The sequence below is a fragment of the Salmo trutta genome, chromosome 18 (genome assembly GCF_901001165.1).
Source record: "Salmo trutta chromosome 18, fSalTru1.1, whole genome shotgun sequence".
Lineage (NCBI taxonomy): Eukaryota > Metazoa > Chordata > Actinopteri > Salmoniformes > Salmonidae > Salmo > Salmo trutta.
The window spans coordinates 13684131-13707471 of record NC_042974.1 but is presented as its reverse complement, the minus strand read 5'-3'; the positions used below and the strand labels follow the sequence as shown (position 1 = coordinate 13707471).

The 23341-nt window shown below is 43.1% G+C and overlaps 1 protein-coding gene across 1 annotated transcript in view; it reads right to left on the bottom strand.

The window, feature by feature from the left end:
• Positions 1 to 7307: 7307 nt before the first annotated feature.
• The window catches only part of LOC115153641 (serine/threonine-protein kinase WNK4), a 115531-nt gene continuing 99497 nt past the window's right edge, over positions 7308 to 23341 (bottom strand). The window contains exons 14-20 of the mRNA XM_029699275.1: positions 21493 to 21547; positions 21161 to 21304; positions 15354 to 16501; positions 14902 to 14998; positions 8359 to 8606; positions 7910 to 8202; positions 7308 to 7725 (exon numbers count right to left, since the gene is read on the bottom strand). Of these exons, the coding sequence (XP_029555135.1) occupies positions 7410 to 7725; positions 7910 to 8202; positions 8359 to 8606; positions 14902 to 14998; positions 15354 to 16501; positions 21161 to 21304; positions 21493 to 21547 (2301 nt within the window). The 3' untranslated portion in view covers positions 7308 to 7409. The remainder of the gene's footprint in view (positions 7726 to 7909; positions 8203 to 8358; positions 8607 to 14901; positions 14999 to 15353; positions 16502 to 21160; positions 21305 to 21492; positions 21548 to 23341) is intronic.

The following is a 23341-nucleotide window of genomic DNA, read 5'->3' as shown; positions in this document are numbered from 1 at the left end:
TTGTATTATGTATTTTTTTTACAACACAAATTACATCTTCATGTAAGGTCAGTGTAATGTTTCATAGGCTAAATGTCAGACATACAGTTGAAGTCGGAGGTTTACATACACCTTAGCCAAATACATTTAAACTCAGTTTTTCACAATTCCTGACATTTAATCCTAGACAAAATTTCCTATCTTAGGTCAGTTAGGATCACCACTTTATTTTAAGAATGTGAAATGTCAGAATAATAGTAGAGAGAATGATTTATTTCAGCTTTTATATCTTTCATCACATTCCCAGTGGGTCAGAAGTTTACATGCACTCAATTAGTATTTGGTAGCATTGCCTTTAAATTGTTTAACTTGGGTCAAACATTTCGGGTAGCCTTCCACAAGCTTCCCAGAATAAGTTGGGTGAATTTTGGCCCCTTCCTCCTGACAGAGCTGGTGTAACAGTCAGGTTTATAGGCCTCCTTGCTCACACAATTTCAGTTCTGCCCACAAATGTTCTATAGGATTGAGGTCAGGGCTTTGTGATGGCCACTCCAATACCTTGACTGTGTTGTCCTTAAGCCATTTTGCCACAACTTTGGCAGTATGCTTGGAGTCATTGTCCATTTGGAAGACCCATTTGTAACCAAGCTTTAACTTCCTGACTGATGTCTTGAGATGTTGCTTCAATATATCCACATAATGTTCCTTCCTCATGATGCATTTTGTGAAGTGCACCAGTCCCTCCTGCAGCAAAGCACCCCCACAACATGATGCTGCCACCCCCGTGCTTCACGGTTGGGCTGGTGTTCTTCGGCTTGCAAGCCTCCCCCTTTTTCTTCCAAACATAACGGTGGTCATTATGACCAAACGGTTCTATTTTTGTTTCATCAGACCAGAGGACATTTCTACAAAAAGTACAATCTTTGTCCCCATGTGCAGTTACAAACCGTAGTCTGTCTTTTTTATGCCGGTTTTTGAGCAGTGGCTTCTTCCTTGCTGAGCGGCCTTTCAGGTTATGTCGATATAGGACTCGCTTTACTGTGGATATAGATATTCTTGTACCTGTTTCCTCCAGCATCTTCAAGGTCATTTCCTGTTCTGTGATTGATTTGCACTTTTCACACCAAAGTACGTTAATCTCTAGGAGACAGAACGCGTCTCCTTCCTGGGCGGTATGACGGCTGCGTGGTCCCATGGTGTTAATACTTGCTTACTATTGATTGTACAGATGAACATGGTACCTTCAGGCATTTCTCCCAAGGATGAACCAGACTTGTGGAGGTCTACAATTCTTTTTCTGAGGTCTTGGCTGATTTCTTTTGATTTTTCCCATGATGTCAAGCAAAGAGGCACTGAGTTTGAAGGTAGGCCTTGAAATACATCCACAGGTACACCTCCAATTGACTAAAATTATGTCAATTAGCCTGTCAGAAGCTTCTAATGCCATGACATCATTTTCTGGAATTTTCCAAGCTGTTTAAAGGCACAGTCAACTTAGTGTATGTAAACTTCTGACCCACTGGAATTGTGATATAGTGAATTATAAGTGAAATAATGTGTCTGTTAACAATTGTTGGAAAAATTACTTGTGTCATGCACAAAGTAGATGTCTTAACCGACTTGCCAAAACTATAGTTTGTTAACAAGAAATGTGTGGAGGGGTTGAAAAACGAGTTTTAATGACTCCAACATAAGTGTATGTAAACTTCCGACTTTAATTGTACACTAATATTGCCACAATAGTACTGAAGCAGAGAGGAACGCTATCATAATTCCAACTATTATGTCAAAATATGATTTACAGAGTATGCTGTAGCCACCAACCTACAGAGTAAAAATATTAAATAAGGCATTGCAAGGGGAAGGCACAGATTTGAGCATGGCAGGACAGCAGCTTTGCATATCAAAGCAATACAATCATACACATATATTAAAATATTAGCATTGTAATCACATTTTCTTTAAATATATACATTTGTGGAAATCTTAGGTGAGTATCATCCTGAGTGGCGCAGCGGTCTAAGGCAGTGCATCTGGGCTAGAGGTGTCACTACAGACCCTGGTTCAATTCCAGACTGTATCACAACCGGCCGTGATTGGGAGTCCCATGGGGTGGCACACAATTGGCCCAGTGTCATCCGGGTTAGGGTTTGGCAGGGGTTGGTCGTCATTGTAAATAAGAATTTGTTCTTAACTGACTTGCCTAGTTAAATAAAATAAAAATAGAATTCAGTGTGCGTATTTAAGGCAATGGCTAAGGGCTCACAGTTCGATCCATTTGTTATGCAGTCATTCTCTCCCCTCCCTACCTGTGCATATAAATAAGCTACTTCATTTACAAAAAGTATGAAATTAGTGTCTACTAAAGTAGAAGTTACTAAAGTGCAGAGTTGTTTTATTGTTTATTACACATTGCAGCAATGTTTTATCATTGTTCAATGTTGTGTACAAAACATTAGGAACACCTTTAGGACTGAGCCCATTTAGTCTACTGGTCGATTGTTTGGTCCATAGGCTGTTGGTCGGCCAAGATTATTATTTCTTGTCTGATTTGCGCATGTCTCAGTGGACTAATTCATTGAGGAGGCCGTGGTCCAAGAAGGAGCGTGTGGCTAAGATGCAGAAGGCACGTCTCTCATTGTTTCATAACTTCATTGTGTCAACTGTTTGCCCTTTGATTGTTAGTGTCTATGATCAGTTCCCTGTTACATACACTACCGGTCAAAAGTTTTAGAACACCTACTCATTCAAGGGTTGTTATTTGTACTATTTTCTACATTGTTGAATAAAAGTGAAGACATCAAAACTATGAAATAACACATGGAATCATGTAGTAACCAAAAAAAGTGTTAAACAAATCAAAATATGTTTTATATTTGAGATTCTTCAAATAGCCACCCTTTGCCTTGATGACAACTTTGCACACTCTTAGAGTTCTCTCAACCAGCTTCATGAGGTAATCACCTAATCATCATGTGTTTAAATGAACAGGTGTGCCTTAAATGAACAGGTGTGTTAAAAGTTCATTTGTGGAACGTCTTTCCTTCTTAATGCGTTTGAGCCAATCAGTTGTGTTGTGACAAGGTAGGTGGGGTATACAGAAGATAGCCCTATTTGGTAAAAGACCAAGTCCATATTATGGCAAGAACAGCTCAAATAAGCAAAGAGAAACGACAGTCCATCATTACTTTAAGACATGAAGGTCAGTCAATACAGAACATTTCAAGAACTTTGAAAGTTTCCTCATGTGCAATCGCAAAAACCATCAAGCGCTATGATGAAAATGGCTCTCATGAGGACCGCCACAGGAAAGGAAGACCCAGAGTTACCTCTGCTGAAGAGGATTAGTTCATTAGAGTTACCAGCTTTAGAAATTGCAGCCCAAATTCAATGCTTCACAGAGTTCAAGTAACAGACACATCTCAACATCAACTGTTCAGAGGAGACTGAATCAGGCCTTCATGGTCGAATTGCTGCAAAAAAACTACTAAAGGACACCAATAAGAAGAAGAGTATTGCTTGGGCCAAGAAACACGAGCAATAGACATTAGACTGGTGGAAATGTGTCCTTTGGTCTGGAGTGCAAATTGGAGATTTTTGGTTCCAACCGCCGTGTCTTTGTGAGATGCAATGTGGGTGAACGGATGATCTCAGCATATGTATTTCCTACCGTAAAGCATAGAGGAGGAGGTGGTGTTATGTTGTGGGGGTGCTTTGCTGGTGACACTGTCTGTGACTTATTTAGAATTCAAGGCACCCTTAACCAGCATGGCTACCACAGCATTCTGCAGCGATTATGCCATCGCATCTGGTTTGAGCTTAGTGGGACTATCATTTTGTTTTTCAACAGGACAATGACCCAACACACCTCCAGGCTGTGTAAGGGCTGTTTGACCAAGAAGGAGAGTGATGGAGTGCTGCATCAGATCACCTGGCCTCCAGAATCCCCCGAACTCAACAAAATTGAGATGGTTTGAGATGAGTCGGACTGCAGAGTGAAGGAAAAGCAGCCAACAAGTGCTCAGCATATGTGGGAACTCCTTCAAGACTGTTGGAAAAGCATTCCAGGTGAAGCTGGTTGAGAGAATGCCGAGAGTGTGCAAATCTGTCATCAAGGCAAATGGTAGCTATTTTGATGTCTCACACTTTTTTTGGTTAATACATGATTCCATATGTGTTATTTCATAGTTTTGCTGTCTTCACTATTATTCAACAATGTAGAACATAGTACAAATAAATAAAAACCCTTGAATGAGTAGGTGTTCTAAAATTTTTGACCGGTAGTGTACATCACCAGTAATAGGCTATATTTACCATTAATCCCATCATTTCTAATCTACAATGTTTGTTTGGTTAGGGTCATTTCTGTTAATGCAGTCATTATATTATTATGCCAGTATTTTGCTGTTCTCATTGTCGGAGTGGACATGTTGTTTGCAGAGCTCACAACCTATGCTACACTTGTGAGGAACAAGTTTTGGTTTATTTCAATCAATTTACGAGTTTTGTCATTGTATTAATTGTCTTTTCTTTGGAGCGCTCCTGTCAATGTTGAGTAAGGACGTGCATGTTGGAAGTTTGCTAGCTCAAGCTTCAGGCTGTACCCAAGTTAATAGTTGATACAATGTTTCAAGTTCATTGCAGACAGGCCATGGGTAGCCAATGTGATTTAAAGGATGTTTTTTTTATCAGGATATTTTCTACCTGCAGGCTGCAATGTTTTTATTTGTTGGCTTTATGTAGGCTACTTTTAAATAGTTTGCAATGGCAATAGAAGTTACTTTTAGATGTGTATCATTTTCATTCATATGTAGATATAATTTAGATTAACCACATGACAATTATTTTGAGATACAAAGACTATTATAAATTAAATTAAATTAAACTGTTCCACTAAAATGTGCATATGAAAATCATAACTGGCACCCAGATCGGTGGAAATGGTAAGATAAATTGACACTACAAATATAAAAGGTTGCCGGCCCCTGGTGTAGCCTATTACCAGCAACTTCAGGAGGATAACGGAAGAATCAGCGAAGGCCAGCATCAGCGGGAGAAAGAGGGTCGGGAACAGGTATTTTTGTCATTTGTGTATATTCATTGTTTAATTAAACCAAGTACTTAAAGCATCAGATAAGCGCAGTATATATAGTTGCTTTTATTAAAACACATGTCTGTATGGAAAAATACATGTTTTAACATTTTGTCTAAATGGTCAAAAGAAAAAAGGACTCAGTCGACCAAGATTTAGTTTTTTTGTCGGGGACAGCCCTAAACCTTCCTATTATTGAGTTGCACCACCTTTGCCCTCAGAACAGCTTCAATTAGTTGGGGCATGGACTTTACAAGGTGTCGAAAGTGTTCCACAGGGATGCTGGCCCATGTTGACTCCAATGCCTCCCACAGTTGTGTCAAGTTGGCTGGATGTCCTTTGGGTGGTGGACCATTCTTGATACACACAGGAAACTTGAGTGTGAAAATCCCAGCAGAGTTGCAGTTCTTGACACACTCAAACCGGTGTGCCTAGAATCTACTACCATACCCTGTTCAAAGGCACTTAAATATTTTGTCTTGCCCATAGCCGCAGAATACATTTTTATATATAAGAAAGTAAAAAATATCTGACATTTTTTGGAAATAAAATGTGAATTCACCTGGTCAGTCTAATGGAAAGAGCAGGTGTTCATAATGTTTTATACACTCCGTGTATGTGCAAGAAATGTAGGTTGCCAACATGTCTTTGGTTCATTTGCAAACGTAATTTATAAATGCATTATTTCATATTTACAATCATGGTGAGACCCATTAGTCTACACCTATATCTGTATATTGGATTCTTTTTGTAGAAAATATAATCTCAGTGAAAAAGTTAAAGGAGTAACTAGTTAGTTTGTCTTGGGTATTCCTCATGTATAGAGCTGTGTTGTCTAGCTTCCTACGGAAAGACTGACACTGCAATCTCAGTGTTATAGTGCTACCACTAGGTTGTATTCAGCAATAGAAAACTACTGGTCTATAGTGTTGTATTGTATTGATAAATGCTCACTATCATGTATATAAGATACTACCTAACGTTAGAAAACAATGTTCACATCCTTCTACATGTCGACAACAGTTGTCCTTCATAACGCTGTTGCACATTGGAAAACCAGCAGAAGTACAACAACATATCTGGATTTCCATAGTCACTCTAGAGGGCAGTAGTGAGCTTACAGTCAGCATCAACATCAACAGATTGCAAACAGACAGTCAAATGTGCAAATAAAAATGTGAATAATCTGAAACAGTCCCAATAAAAACTGTCTGCGACAGTCAGATAAGCAGGAAAATATTGATCCACTGCCCCGGACTTGATCCCATGATCCCAATATTGTTGCTCGAACAACCCTTACTGCTTTGTGGCTACAAGGCAGGATTATAGCTGATCACTAAGGCTCTACTGTATGTACAACTATCACACATGTTCAGCATAGCATAGTATGAGGAAGGATGGTGCACTACTTGGGCTGGTACTGTTGTGAGCCGTTTACACTCATTTTATACTCACACTGTTCTGGTGGCATCCTACTGAACCATTGTACTGGCAGGGCTTCTCTCTGGGGTGACTAACAGCAGATGACAGAGGTTCCGTTGTCCCTTCATAGCAGAGGGCTCAGTGACCTATGATGAACCCTGTGATCTCTGATGAACCTGTGACCTTTGATTAACCCTGTGACCATTGGCTCAGCAGAGAAGCTTCCTGGTTTCTGGGGGGCCTAGGTTACTCTCTCCTCCAGTGGGGGGCCAGATAAAGGGTTTAGACGTGATGTCACTTCCTTCCTCCAGCAAGATGGATATGATCACTGCAGTCACTCTTCAGATGAGGTAGTCCGGACTTATTCTACAGCAAGCATGGCTTGAGATTCTTACTGGTGAGAGAGGCGACAAGGAGATGCAATGATTAGATGTGTAGAGTATTCAGATATAGTGGAGAATTGTTCACCTCCTGTCTTCTAGATAAACTCAGATTTTGGACAGCAGGATGAATACAACACACTCAATACAGTAGCCGTGTCTGAAATCTGGCTTGCCTACTACTTACTAAAACTGCATACTGTGTACTAATCACACATACTATTTGGAATGTACTATTTAATAAAAACATATGCAGTAAGCAACAAATGTCAACATACCGAGAGTGTCAGCTAATGCGCAATTGCGTTGTTTCCCGCCATTTGTTCATTTTGGTATAGCTTCTCCCCTTATCTGATTATCAGCTGTTGTCAAACACACGCTGGTCTAAAAAGATGATTCTATTCCTCAGTAGCAGGCAGCGATTATTTTTTTTCTTCCCACACAATATAAAACGTTGTATATTCGCATTCCCAATTATCCTACTATTTAGAACGCAAGTAGAAGTATTCGGACCCGGCCCCTGTAAGGACAATGTGTTAACCCACCATTCTACTGACGTCAGATACAAAAGTCACCCCTTTAGAGGGCTTCTCCAGAGAGCTGCTACTGCTGCTGCCACCCAGAGAGTTCCTCCTAATGATACCTTGGAGGGGGAGCATGTCCAGGCGCTGCAGACTGTTTCTGCGGGAGGAGGAGAGGTAACTCCTTTCCTTAGAGAGGCGGCGCTGGCGACTTGACAGCATGGCGGCAGGAGAGACAATCCCCGCAGGGGGAACCTTCCCCATCCTCTCATACAGCTCTTCAATCTCCCTCTTCTGGGTGGCCTGGAGACTCTGCACCTCTGCCAAGTGTCTGACAGGAGGGAGAGAGAGAGAATGAGAGAGCAGGATAAAGATAAACAGTTTAGGACTCTGAGGAGGATATGTGTAAGTGCTTTGGAATAGTTGAGAGTCAAGTTGAGTTCAAAGTAATCAAACTTCGATTAAAACCCAAAATGGGTGAATGACTGAAGAGATGCTGAAGGTGAAACACTCACTTCTCCCTCATCTCCTGCAGCTCCTCCCACATGTCCTCACTCTCTGAGTCGTCACTGCTCAGGTATGTGTAGTTACGGCTGTAGCTCAGCCACATGTGGTTTAGGGCGGAGTTGTAGGTGGGGCTCCCTGCCCCTCCCTCCCACAGGCCACGCCCCTCTGAGCCCACCGCTATAACGGACATTCCGCTCTCTGCAGACATACCCATCAGACTGAGGCTGCACATTCTCCTCCTCCTCCTCCTCCTCACTGTCTGCTGCTCTTCCTTTTCCTTCTGCTCCTCCTCATCTTCTTCCTTCTCCCCCTCCTGCTCCTCATCTTCTTCCTCCTCATCTTCTTCCTCCTCATCTTCTTCCCCCTCTTCTTCCTTCTTCTGCTCCTCCTCATCTTCTTCCCCCTGTTCTTCCTCCTCCTCTTCCTGCTGCTGCTCCTTGGTCCCGGCCCACTCTACTTGGACCTCCCGGTCCTCCCCCATAGTGAGGTGTTGGTGTGGGGGGGAAAGAGTGAGGGAAGTGTTCCGGCTGGTCTCTGACTCCCACTGCTCCTGCTCCTCTGTGCTGCTCTTGGAGGTGGTGGTGCTGCCCCCTGACATGGGCCTGACGGGGTTAGAGCCCTGTCCACCTGGTTCAGCAGTCACAGGGATCTCCATGCTAGGGGAGACCTGGAAACGGCCCACTGTGACAGCAGCAGGCGGGGGATCTGTGGGGAGAAGGGGGTTTATGATCAATATCAATACAGTGATAATAATTCATTTTCACAATCTGCTGTTTGTGTTTACATTCTGTTCCAGTAGTTGATATTATATTCCACTGATATTGACTCATGTACACTCAAATTGATTACAATGCTTTAGGCCGGGATTCAATCCGATTGCCCCTTTTCGGGCTATGCACCGTTTAAAGGCAATGTTTCTGCATTCGCGGAGCATTCATGGTACAAGCTGCATATGTCAACTCAATTTGAAATTTCCTTTAAATATCAAGCGTGCAGTTACGTGGCTCTACCGTTGATCGGATAGAACCCTGGCCTTAGTTTCATAACTTTCTGTCAGAAAACCAATCCAACTGCCATATCTACTGCCAACATCTGGCAGTGGTGTAAGAAGTGGGAAGGAATCAGAGTTAGCTGAGGTGTGGAACTAGGTGTCACTCTACTGGCTTGGAAACAGCTTTTCTCTGCTGAATGCGGCCCTGGGACTTCTCAAACAGAGCCTGTTCTGTCTGTCTATTGAGCGGGGTGGGCCTTGTTGGGTTGGGTCGCTCGGGGACCGGAGCAGGGCGGAGTGGCGGTGTAGGAAATGGGAGGAGAGACCTGTAACGAGTGTGGAAGCCATCTAATTGGTCAGTTCTGCTGGACAAATCTTCTAATAGGTCAATACTGGTAGGCAGGGCTATAATCACACCTACGTATTGGTCCCTTATTCAATGATCCCGAGGCTCTGCTAGTGCTAATAGGTGATGTTGTCACCAAACACCGATGTGGGCAGGATAAAACAGAACAGGAAACAACGGGAAGGGCAAATTGGCCCAAACACAGTCATTACCCAGCTAGCACATTTGGTTCCTTGGAAGTTGCGGGTACGTATGTTTTTGGTTTCACATTGGTTGTAGTAACGAAGTCATACGTTTCCTGACCGGTAAAACTGTTTTCTAAACGTTCCTATAACAGAAGTGAAAATTTTGCCTGTTCTGGGAAGGCTTATTTTTAGATTGCAGGGCAATTCTGAGAATAGTTTACTCTGGTTCCTTGAAAGTTTTCCTGGAGATTTTATTAATGCTCTGAGAATGGAAAATATAGGTTATTTAGAGTTTAAAAAAAATAACCTCCTTCAAACTTTAACTGAATGTTTCAATAACACTTTTAATAATATTGCTAGCTTATTTTGGGTTAACTTCAAGCACAGATAGGACGCATGGAATTTAATTTCCTTAGGCATTAATCATGTGAACACATTTCTTTTTTATTGTGACACAGCATCAGTAGCTAGGATTCCATCCAATTCGCATCAGATTTTCATGTGAATATTCTAAAATCTGCATAAATAAAATATGTGCATTTTCCCACCAGAGATGTTTTCCATCAAATTGACTGCAGATTAAAGTATGTGCGTGATAACATAGTCCACATAATAACTTTTGCGGTTAAATTCCCATGTACCGAATAAAAAATTCCAGGTAAATGGGATTCCATCGCATTTTCAACTCTACTGATTGTTTTGGCACAAAAAATGTGGCAATATATAATATTGTCACATGCGCTCTAGCCTACAGCTTGCAGATACAGTGTGGATATAGCCTACATGAGATTATTATGGCCAAAAAAGCGATAATATTTTAATTTGTCAAACGGCAGCCAAGCATTTGATCATCATGTAACCAGAATAAGACCCTCGATTTATATTGGAAAGAAGCATCAAACTCATCACATTGCACTTTCACCACTTTGTGATGTTAATCACAATTTATTTAATCTGTAGCCTAATAAACATCATGGTTTTCCGAGTCATTGTGGGTGGACCACACACACACCATATCATCACGTAGTTAACTTCGATATGATGGTTAATATCTAAATATTTGCGCATAAAGGTGTTTCCACAGTCAATTCGCGCATAATAGATTTTACCGACACAAAAAGATCCCACCATATCGAACAAACTAATGATCTGTCTGCATTTATAAATGGTATGACTTTACTCAAATAAAAATAGTGATGATTCAAACATTTAATCTTCTGTCCTCTATCAACCAGGATGGAGCTAGCCATGCCATGTTTTTTTTACGCAAACAAAGCTGCTAATTTTAGTCTATTCAAACAGACCCCATTTCAAAGGAAATAAGCACTCATTAAGATCAGGTGTGGCCAATTAGTGGGTGCGGCCAACACACCTGAACACACTTAACAAGATAGAGGATAGAGAGAGTTTTGTTGATGCTGAGAACGGAATGTATATGTTTTTAAATAACATTCTTAGAATGTTCTCTGAACCAAGGTTATTATAGTTTTGTGTTTTTATATATGTATTTTTATTTCTATTCGTTTTTTCCATTTTTATTTGAAATGTAGTTTAGTTTCAGTTAGTTTTCGTTTTTATTCCATTTAAGTTTTATGTTATTTAGTTTCTGTTTTAGTGTCAAGGACAAAGTAGCCTATGCCTGGGAGGATAGCAGCCATGTATGTGTTATTTATTCTGTTACTGGTGTTAGCTAGTGATATGCTAGTGTTAGCTTGTAATAGGCTAGTGTTAGCTAGTGTTAGCTTGTAATAGGCTAGTGTTAGTTAGTGTTAGCTTGAAATAGGCTAGTGTTAGCTAGTGTTAGCTTGTAATAGGCTAGTGTTAGTTAGTGTTAGCTTGAAATAGGCTCGTGTTAGCTAGTGATAGGCTAGTGTTAGCTTGTAATTAGCTAGTGATAGGCTAGTGATAGCTAGTAATAGGCTAGTGTCAGCTAGTGATAGCTAGTGTTAGCTAGTGTTAGGCTAGCTAGTAGTCTCTGAAATCACAGACCTAAAGGATTCTCTTGGACATTTAGAAAGAAAACAAATCCGGGAAGGGTATTCTTCAGACAGAAAACTCTCCCAAGTTTGGGTAGGTAGGCAAAGCCTGAAAAATCATCATTGGTTACCGCCTTGGTTACCGCCTAATGTGTTGCATTATGGGGATAAAAATTGGCCGCCTGCGCCTACATGACAACGGCATGAACTTTACAAAAAATATGTGATCAAAGACTGCAAGTTTCTTCAGTTGCTCTTCACCAACTTCAGCCTACAGCCACTGCCTGCATTGTGGGAGGCTCTTTTGTCAACCAATCATTGGTTGACAAAAGAGATGTTGAGATGTTTTTGTTTGCCTCACGCGAACATGACCAAAGATGTGACTGAAACAGGAACCAAATTTGCGATTTTCATGTATACAGTGGACAAATGAATGTGAGGCTCTCAATAACCAATTGATAGTACAATGTACAATATAAAAAAATAGGACAATGTATTTACAGTTTGAATGTGCGATAAAAGTTTATTTCGACATTACAAAAAAAAACGGGTATAAACAACAGCAACACTGCCATGTTGCACTGAGCTGTGCCTTTGGAAAACCACAACTTTTGGCTGTTGCAGATGCACCTCCCCCAACTTCACTCCTCGACTTTCATCTGCAGTCTATTGCTTTAGCCTTAACACTCAAGAGTCCATTCTTTATCTGAAGCACGTAAGCAGACATCTCAGAGCATCAGGCAAATCCCTTGCAGTGGTTTTAGTGAATGTACTGTAAATGATGCAAACTAGCCACTTGTGAAATGCACTAATTAAAAATAACCTCTGCATTCTCCACCTCGCTAGCTAGATAGCTACCACTTTACAGTGCCTTCAGAAAGTATTCATATTCGTACTCCCTTTGGCTTATTCCATTTTTATGTGTTACAGCCTGAAGTAAAAATGGATTCTACACACAATACCATTTTCAGATCTTGCCGTTGATTTATGTAAAAACTGTAACTTGTCCCCTCAGGAACATTCACTGTCTTCTTGGTAAGCAACTCCAGTGTAGATTTGGCCTTGTGTTTTAGGTTATTGTCCTGGTTAAGGGTGAATTAATCTCCCAGTGTCTGGTGGAAAGCAGACTGAGACAGATTTTCCTCTAGGATTTTGCCTGTGCTTAGCTCCATTCCATTGATTTTGTTTTACCCTGAAAAACTCCCCAGTCCCTTAACAATTACAAGCACACCCATAATATGATGCAGCCACCACTATGCTTGAAAATATGGAGAGTGGTACTCAGTAATGTGTTGTATTGTACTTGCCCCAAATATAACACTTTGTGTTCAGGACTAAAATTGCTTTGAATTGCTTTGCCATGTCTTTTGCTGTATTCATTTAGTGCCTTGTTGTAAACAGGATGCATATTATTTTTTATTTTTTTTGTACAGGCTTCCTTCTTTTCACTCCGTCATTTAGGTTAGTATTGTGGAGTAACGACTATTTTGTTGATCTATCCTCAGTTTTCTCCTATCACAACTGTTAAACTCTGTAACTGTTTTAAAGTCACCATGGTGAAATCTCTGAGTGGTTTTCTTCCTCTCCGGCAACTAAATTAGGAAGCACACCTGTATCTTCGTAGTGACTGGGTGTATTGATACAGCATCGAAAGTGTAATTAATAACCACACCATGCTCAAAGATATATTCAATGTCTGCTTTTTTTATTTTTACCCATCCACCAATAGGTGGTGCTCTTTGCGAGGCATTTGAAAACCTCCCTGGTCTTTGTGGTTGAAATTCACTGCCCGACTGAGGGACCTTACAGATAATTGTATGTGTGGGGTACAGAGATGAGGTAGTCATTCAAAAAACATGTTAAACACTATTATTGTCCATGCAACTTATTATGTGACTTGCCAAGCACATTTTTACTCTTGAACTTATTTAGGCTTGCCATAACAAAAGCGTTGAATACTTATTGACTCAAGACATTTCAGACTTCATTTTGAGGTTATCTGTAAAAATGTAAGGGATGGGGATGTTGACGCTAGGGAAACAAACAGACAGGGCCGTGGTGTCACTGGATAAGGCAGCGACGTGCTTCCCTGTTCCAAAGAGATGAATAGAGATCATTAGAGATCATTTAAAATGGCTTTCACCATTTTAAAGTAGTCAACTGGGTGGGGATTCCGGAGTAATCATCCAATGATCAGAGCATTGTCTTCTTCTTCAAATTGGATTGCCTATAGTTAGTAAATGGCTTTGAGCTATATTACCGACATCTAGTGACCACACTAAATGAATGGCACACACGATTTGGTTTAAGACTCCAGCACTGCAGGTGGAGGTAAATCACCAATGTTAGCTTTACACTTTTTTCAAACATCAGACAGCCTCAATGGCACTGCCCATGCTGTCACAGGCAAGGTACTTGTACGGATGAGATGTGAATGCTGGAACAATGAGGAAGTTTGACTAAGTGCACTGGGCCGGGCTATGGATCGCAGTGCTAGAGGCGTCACTACAGACCCGGGTGCATCTTTTTTCCCAAAGTTTAGAAGAGAAAAAACGAATACTGAAAATAATTTACCATTTATTTTATTTTAGTTCGTTTTGGAGTCAAAGTTAATAGTTTTAGTATAGTTTTAGTTTCTCAAACGTGTTTCTTAATTATTTTATTGCAGTTTACTAAATCGTTTTTTTGATTAGTTTTTGTTTTAGTTTCAGTTTTAATTTACTATAATAACCTCTGAACTTTACTGGAAAGTTTTTGAACGTTCTGAGAACCTGCCTTTAAATAGAACCATGAGGAAACGTTATGCTAAAGTACTGAATTTCCCACAGAAGAACGTTGTTTCTCAACGTTTTCTGAACTATTTGAGAACATTCCCAATATCAAACCAGTTGGAGAACATTCCTACATTACCAACATTTTTATTAAATGTAACCATGTTTGAACTTTTAGGAAATGTTCTGTTAAAGTAATGAAATACCAAGAAAATAATGTTTTTTTGTCAAGTTCCTTAAATGTGCTGAAAATGTTCCAAAGCCAAGCAACTATCCTGCGCCATTCTCAGAAAGTTGTGGGAAGTTTGTAACCATGCTCTCACCAAGCTCTAAGAAACATATGGTTCTGAGAACGTTATGTGCTAGCTGGGTAGGCCTTATTTAGACAGAATACAACATAAAACACACTTGCTTAATAGAGAAAGGGCCTTGTTGAGTGTCTGGAGTGTGTGTGTGTGTGTGTGTGTGTGTGTGTGTGTGTGTGTGTGTGTGTGTGTGTGTGTGTGTGTGTGTGTGTGTGTGTGTGTGTGTGTGTGTGTGTGTGTGTGTGTGTGTGTGTGTCTGGAGTGTGTGTGTCTGGAATGTTTACTCTGCATTTGTTTAGTGTGCTAACAAGGTCTGCCAGCGTCCTCCCCGACCTGTCTCCAACCATCAACAGATCAACAGTAAGCTTAGGTAAGGGCCAGTACAGTAGAATACAGCTAGAGTAGAGGTAGCGAGGGGAATTCTACCTGTGTAACTGGGAGATACTCTGGGCTTGGGAGCACTGGCATTCATCTCAGGCACCATTGGTCTGGACATTGGTGTGGTTGAGGTGAACAATGATAACTTGGGAAAAGAGGAAGGAAACATGTAATCAACATACAACATACATATCCCCCCATACATTAGGTATTTCTCTTTATCGTTTTCTTAATCAAATCAAATTTTATTTGTTACATGCGCCGAATACAACAGGTCAACCTTACAGTGAAGTGCTTACTTACAAGCCCTTAACCAACAATGCAGTTTTACCCCCCAAAAATTAAAAAAATTAAAGTAACAAATAACAATGTTGATTCCTTTTTTCCAGTAGGCTTTTGCAAAATAATTTCAGCTATGTTTCAGTGACCAAAAATATTCAGCAAGAATGACATTACTTGTCACGGTCAGACAGTCATGTAAGGTCTAGTTGGTAACTTACTGTGCTCTCTGGGCTGTCTGGGGTCGAGGGGGACAGGTCAGACCCCGACGCAGAGCTGGACACATCAGACTGGTCCTGAGGAACCATGTAGGATCCCTGGGAACTATTCTGTAAATGGCTTAGGCGTTTGGAAGACACTGTTTGCAGTGACATCCCCTGTGGGTTCCTTGGAGGGGTGTTGTAGCCCATCATAGAGGGAGATATGTGGTTATGCTGCCAGCTGGGGTGTCTGTTTTGAGAGTACACAGACCCAGACCCATCCCTCTGCATCTGTGTTGGAGTGTCTGCGCCCTGGTAGATACTGTGCTGTTTTCCTTCACCCTGAGGGTAGGGGACCTCCACTGGAGCTGTCTGATAGTGGGGGGAGTAGATGGACGGGTAGCCTGACTGGGGGTGGGTTAGCTGGGGGTGGAAGCCTGCTATGGAGGGCATCCCTTGGTTGGCCAGGGTATTGGCAGGGATGAAGGAGTGGGCCATGCTCATCGCCATAGAGATCACATTGGCCAGGGAGAAGAGGGGCTGTGTGTGGGAAGGCCACATGTCGGAGTGCTGGGATTGAGCAGAGGGAGACAGAGGGTTCCCCTCCCCGCTGTACTCTGAGGGGCTCGGGGCATCAGAGTGGGGGCCCCCGGAGAAGGCTGGGGAGTAAACGGAGGGGAACATGGGGTTGCTGGCAACCCGTGTGAGGGGAGAATGGGCTGGTTTTGGGGAGCCGGGGTTCACTGGGTAAGGGAAAGGGAAGTGTGTGTGGCTCATGAAGGGGGGCATGTGGTAGTGCTGCTTGGGATGGGGGTGCTGCTGCTTGGGATGGGGATGGGGGTGCTCTGGGGAGAACATGGAGGCTGGGTGGTGCTGCTGGGGGTGGGGGTGCTGCTGTTGGGGCTGGGGGTGCTCTGGGGAGAACATGGAGGCTGGGTGGTGCTGCTGGGGGTGGGGCTGCTGCTGCTGGGGCTGGGGGTGCTCTGGGGAGAACATGGAGGCTGGGTGGTGCTGCTGGGGGTGGGGGTGCTGCTGCTGGGGCTGGGGGTGCTCTGGGGAGAACATGGAGGCTGGGTGGTGCTGCTGTGGGTGGGGGTGCTGCTGCTGGGGCTGGGGGTGCTCTGGGGAGAACATGGAGGCTGGGTGGTGCTGCTGGTAGTGAGGAGAACCTGGAAGATAGAAACAAAACAGAACAGTTTATGTTACCGTAATTTCCGGACTATAAACCGCTACTTTTTTCCCACGCTTTGAACCTCGCGGCTTAAACAATGACACGGCTAATATATGGATTTTTCCCGCTTTCAAAAAAAAGAACAAAAAAAAAACACATTCTGTGACGTGCTCAGGATTTTGGTGGCATGAAGCTTTCATTAGACCAATGAAATTGACGAACGGGTTAAGGTCAAACAACTTTTTTGTTTACTGTTTAGATTAAATCGAGCGCGCTCAAACTTCCCATCATTCTGATTACGGTAGTCATTTTGTCACCCTCATCATGGCAAAGACACGGAGAAATGCATATGATGCAGCTTTCAAGTTGAAGGTGATTGATCTGGCTGTTGGAAAAGGAAATAGAGCTGCTGCACGGGAGCTTGATCTGGAGCAATGACTTTCTTGGTAGGCTACTGTTTACTGCAAATGTTTTATTACAAGCTGTGTTTCGTTAAAGCCTATTTATTTTTGTTACAAGCCGTGTTTCGTTAAAGCCTGTAAAGTTCATTTGTTTCAATGTACCGGTAGGCACCTGCGGCTTATAGACATGTGCGGCTTATTTATGTTCAAAATATACTGCTCAAAAAAATAAAGGGAACACTTAAACAACACATCCTAGATCTGAATGAAAGAAATAATCTTATTAAATACTTTTTTCTTTACATAGTTGAATGTGCTGACAACAAAATCACACAAAAATAATCAATGGAAATCCAATTTATCAACCCATGGAGGTCTGGATTTGGAGTCACACTCAAAATTAAAGTGGAAAATCACACTACAGGCTGATCCAACGTTGATGTAATGTCCTTAAAACAAGCCAAAATGAGGCTCAGTAGTGTGTGTGGCCTCCACGTGCCTGTATGACCTCCCTACAACGCCTGGGCATGCTCCTGATGAGGTGGCGGATGGTCTCCTGAGGGATCTCCTCCCAGACCTGGACTAAAGCATCCGCCAACTCCTGGACAGTCTGTGGTGCAACGTGGCGTTGGTGGATGGAGTGAGACATGATGTCCCAGATGTGCTCAATTGGATTCAGGTCTGGGGAACGGGCGGGCCAGTCCATAGCATCAATGCCTTCCTCTTGCAGGAACTGCTGACACACTCCAGCCACATGAGGTCTAGCATTGTCTTGCATTAGGAGGAACCCAGGGCCAACCGCACCAGCATATGGTCTCACAAGGGGTCTGAGGATCTCATCTCGGTACCTAATGGCAATCAGGCTACCTCTGGCGAGCACATGGAGGGCTGTGCGGCCCCCCAAAGAAATGCCACCCCACACCATGACTGACCCACCGCCAAACCGGTCATGCTGGAGGATGTTGCAGGCAGCAGAACGTTCTCCACTGCGTCTCCAGACTCTGTCACGTCTGTCACGTGCTCAGTGTGAACCTGCTTTCATCTGTGAAGAGCACAGGGCGCCAGTGGCGAATTTGCCAATCTTGGTGTTCTCTGGCAAATGACAAACGTCCTGCACGGTGTTGGGCTGTAAGCACAACCCCCACCTGTGGACGTCGGGCCCTCATACCACCCTCATGGAGTCTGTTTCTGACCGTTTGAGCAGACACATGCACATTTGTGGCCTGCTGGAGATCATTTTGCAGGGCTCTGGCAGTGCTCCTCCTGCTCCTCCTTGCACAAAGGCGGAGGTAGCGGTCCTGCTGCTGGGTTGTTGCCCTCCTACGGCCTCCTCCACGTCTCCTGATGTACTGGCCTATCTCCTGGTAGCGCCTGCATGCTCTGGACACTACGATGACAGACACAGCAAACCTTCTTGCCATAGCTCGCATTGATGTGCCATCCTGGATGAGCTGCACTACCTGAGCCACTTGTGTGGGTTGTAGACTCTGTCTCATGCTACCATTAGAGTGAAAGCACTGCCAGCATTCAAAAGTGACCAAAACATCAGCCAGGAAGCATAGGAACTGAGAAGTGGTCTGTGGACCCCACCTGCAGAACCACTCCTTTATTGGGGGTGTCTTGCTAATTGCCTATAATTTCCACCTGTTGTCTATTCCATTTGCACAACAGCATGTGAAATTTATTGTCAATCAGTGTTGCTTCCTAAGTGGACAGTTTGATTTCACAGAAGTGTGATTGACTTGGAGTTACATTGTGTTGTTTAAGTGTTCCCTTTATTTTTTTGAGCAGTGTATATATATATTTTTAATTCAGTGGGTGCGGCTTATATTCAGGTGCGCTTACTAGTCCGGATATTACGGTAGTTATTATCAAATTCAAGTAACTTTTATTTGCTGAGAGGGAACTTCATGTGTGGTGACAGATTGGTAGACACAAAACAACATAACATTACCTAACTCAGAAATACCACTTATGTAAAAAGAACTCCTTACAAAACCTCAATGTGTTCTTTACAGTGTCCTCACACAAACTGTTATGCCAACGTCTAGAGAACCCCTTAGGTTGTAAAAGAGTGGGAAATGGACTCATCGAACAGAGACTAGTGAATTATATTATTCTTGCTCCATCTCACTCTCCTCAGATTTTGGATTGTTCCTTCTACCCCACTGCCAAGTGACATCAGGCATTTAGAACATAAATCCCTCATGTGCTATGGTTTCCATGGCGAATGGCAAGGTTTTGTCTTAACAAAATCACAGTTTAAGAGAGAGCTTTGATGAGATTGTCATTGCATAACAGGCGCTGATAGCCAGAGTGGTTGTGACATGTGCAGTTATGTATGCATCCCAAATGGCACCCAAAAGTAGTGCCTTGGTCAAAAGTAGTGTATAATGTAGGGAATAGGATGCCATTTGGGACGCAGACAGGGATTTATTTTGGATTAGAAATTTAATGGAGCAAAGAAAGACTAGTTTTGACATTTTATGAAAGTCTGAAATTGAAAACATCCCACTGGGCACAAATGTCAATTCAATGTCTATTCCACACTCCTCAGGGATTAGTGTGGATGCCATTACACTACCCCATCCATTGATTTTAAATTGTATTCAACAATGGCTCTACAGTTATGAACCAACAGGCCTCCTGTCACTGAGGTAAACCACCCACTAACATATCAGTCACTGAGGTAATCCACCCACTAACACGCCAGTCACTGAGGTAATCCAGCCACTAACACGCCAGTCACTGAGGTAATCCAGCCATTAACACGCCAGTCACTGAGGTAATCCAGCCACTAACACGTCAGTCACTGAGGTAATCCAGCCACTAACACGCCAGTCACTGAGGTAATCCACCCACTAACATGCCAGTCACTGAGGTAATCCAGCCACTAACACGCCAGCCACTGAGGTAATCCAGCCACTAACACGCCAGTTACTGAGGTAATCCAGCCACTAACACGCCAGTCACTGAGGTAATCCAGCCACTAACATGTCAGTCACTGAGGTAATCCAGCCACTAACACGCCAGTCACTGAGGTAATCCACCCACTAACATGCCAGTCACTGAGGTAATCCAGCCACTAACATGTCAGTCACTGAGGTAATCCAGCCACTAACACGCCAGTCACTGAGGTAATCCAGCCACTAACATGTCAGTCACTGAGGTAATCCAGCCACTAACACGTCAGTCACTGAGGTAATCCAGCCACTAACATGTCAGTCACTGAGGTAATCCAGCCACTAACACGTCAGTCACTGAGGTAATCCAGCCACTAACATGTCAGTCACTGAGGTAATCCAGCCACTAACATGTCAGTCACTGAGGTAATCCAGCCACTAACACGCCAGTCACTGAGGTAATCCAGCCACTAACATGTCAGTCACTGAGGTAATCCACCCACTAACACGCCAGTCACTGAGGTAATCCAGCCACTAACATGTCAGTCACTGAGGTAATCCAGCCACTAACATGTAAATTCAGATAGAAATATAGTTTGGGCAACACTCAGTTCCAGCAGGCATTGTGAAGCCAGACTGTGCTGTGGCTGTGTCCAGCAGAGAACAGAGAGACAACAGGGGAAGGAGGAAGGGGGGATATACTTCAGATGGCCTCCAAGTCTTGTGGGGTGGAAGGGGACGTTGTGTGTTCTTTAATTGACTTTAAATGCTTCCATCTCCTCCAGTGGGGGGGGGGGGGGATTTCTTGGAAAGAGGGGGAGTGGGATTGTTTGTGTGTGTGTGTGTCTGTATGTGTATGCGTACGTTTGTGTGTGCGTGTGCTAGAAAACAGAAAACAGGCTGGGAAAGCTTATGCTTCACAGTGACTGCATTCACCTCTCGAAAAGAGGCTACAAGCTTCCTTCAGATGAGGTAATTACCAAAGAGGCCCTGGGGCAAGGCTGGCACGGCACCACTGAGGCACAAACCGGGCTTTGAGGTGTAGGGAAAGTTAGTCGGGACCATTCAAATGTCCTGACAATACTAAGAACGTGGTCTGAGGAGGGAGGGGTTTTACGACAGTGTCGGGACCGGTTTGTGTTCCACTGCCAAGATGAGGATGCATCCCAAATGGCACGCTATTCCTTTAATAGTGCACTACTTTAGACCAGGCTTTGGTCGTGCCCTATAGGTCATAGGGTGTCATTTAGTCTGCAACAGTCCTCTTTCTGTGGTGAACAGTAAACAATGCTAAGTCTCTTCACATGGGCCTGTGGGGAGGAGGAGGAGAGGTAGGCTGTTACAGTACAGTACCTGGGGCGTTGTGGAAAGACTGGGAGCGTAATAGAGGTCTCCATGCAGGTAAAGTCACGTCTGCTGGGCTGAAGAAGTCTCCTCCATCAGTGGGACCCAAGGGAGAACCATGCACGCCTACACTGGGGTCAGCCATGCTGAAGTCTGGGAGAACAGACAGATACAGACAGTCAGTCTCAGTCATTGAGATGGACATGCAGTGGCAAGAAAATGCATGTATATTTACCATACAAACCCTAGTGAACATACAGTAGGTGTAGGGAGGTTGAATATGAGTAGAGACCAAGCTGCACAAGATGATACTGAGAAGAACTGAGGTTTTGTTTTCTTACCTGGTAGAGAGAAGGCAGAGTGTGTCCGCTCCACAATGTGACTGTGAAGATTAGGCTGGAAGAGAGGACACAAATATACACAGTGAGTTAGAGATTGTCTGGTCATTTTTTTATACTTTTTAGCCAGTAGTTCTGAAATTAGCGCTCACGTGCCAAAAGTGGTCCCTGAAAGTTGCATACTACATCACACATGAGCAGATATGTGCACCACATCATTTCTCTCTCTCTCACTCTCCTGTGTGTGCATCTTGCTAGGTGTCACTCAAATGGACAGGGGCTGAAGCTCATTGGCTAGAACTTACATTGCTAGGGGGCTGGCCCAAGTAGGGGAAAATGTAACAAAAATGGCGCAGCACAGCTTTCAATCTAATTGAGGTAAAACAGTAATCCTGCTCATAGATTATGCATGTATGAACTACACATTGACACATCCAGCCCAAAGCGAGAGGTTTAAAAAATACTTAGTAGTTGCCAAAGTTCCAGAACATTTCATTAATAAACATAAACATAGGACATAAACCCAATGGGTTTGTTGTGAGAAGTCAGTTGCATTAAGGCAGGGTCATTATAATGATGAGGCAATTTGAATAACGACCCATTAAGACAATCATTAACAACTATGTGGTGTTCCCATTACTTCGCTTTGGTCTAAATCTTTTAACCACCATAATATGTACTAATAACTTACTTTAACCCGTCCTAATTAGGAAACAAACTAATGGTTCCACTAACGGTCCGTACGTAGCCAAACGTAGATGCTGCTCATGTTGGTATCAGTACTGATGGCGCAAAAGCCATGACAGGGAGACATAGTGGAGTGGTAACACACGTGCAAGCAGTTGCTCGCCATTTGGGTACACTGCAGCATCCACCAAGAGGCTCTTGCTGCCAAGGGAATGCCTTGACAGCTTGAAAGACGTTTTGGACACTACAGTGAAAATGGTTAACTTTGTTAAAGCAAGGCCCCGGAACTCTTGTGTATTTTCTGCACAATGCAATGATATGGGCAGCGACCATGTAACGCTTTTACAACATACAGAAGTGCGCTGGTTATCAAGGGGCAAAGTATTGGCACGTTTTTTTTAATTGAGAGACAAGCTTAAAGTTTTCTTTACTGACCATAATTTTCACTTGTCTGACCGCTTGCATGATGACGAGTTTCTCACACAACTGGCCTATCTGGGTGATGTTTTTTTCTCACCTGAATGATCTGAATCTAGGATTACAGGGACTCTCCGCAACTATATTCAATGTGAGGGACAAAATTGAGGCTATGATTAAGAAGTTGGAGCTCTTCTCTGTCTGCATTAACAAAGAAAACACACAGGTCTTTCCATCATTGTATGATTTTTTGTGTCTAAATGAACTCAAGCTTACGGACAATGTCAAATGTGATATAGCGAAGCACCTGAGTGAGTTGGGTGCACAATTACACAGGTACTTTCCCGAAATTGATGACACAAACAACTGGATTCGTTATCCCTTTCATGCCCTGCCTCCAGTCCACTTACCAATATCTGAACAAGAGAGCCTCATCGAAATTGCAACAAGTGGTTCTGTGAAAATTACATTTAATCAGAAGCCACTGCCAGATTTCTGGATTGGGCTGCGCCAGGAGTATCCTGCCTTGGCAAATCGCACTGTGAAGACACTGATGCCCTTTGCAACCACATACCTATGTGAGAGTGGATTCTCGGCCCTCACTAGCATGAAAACTAAATACAGGCACAGACTGTGTGGAAAATTATTTAAGACTGAGACTCTCTCCAATACAATCCAACATTGCAGAGTTATGTGCATCCTTTCAAGCCCACCCTTCCCAATAAAATAGCCTCCAACACTCTACTCA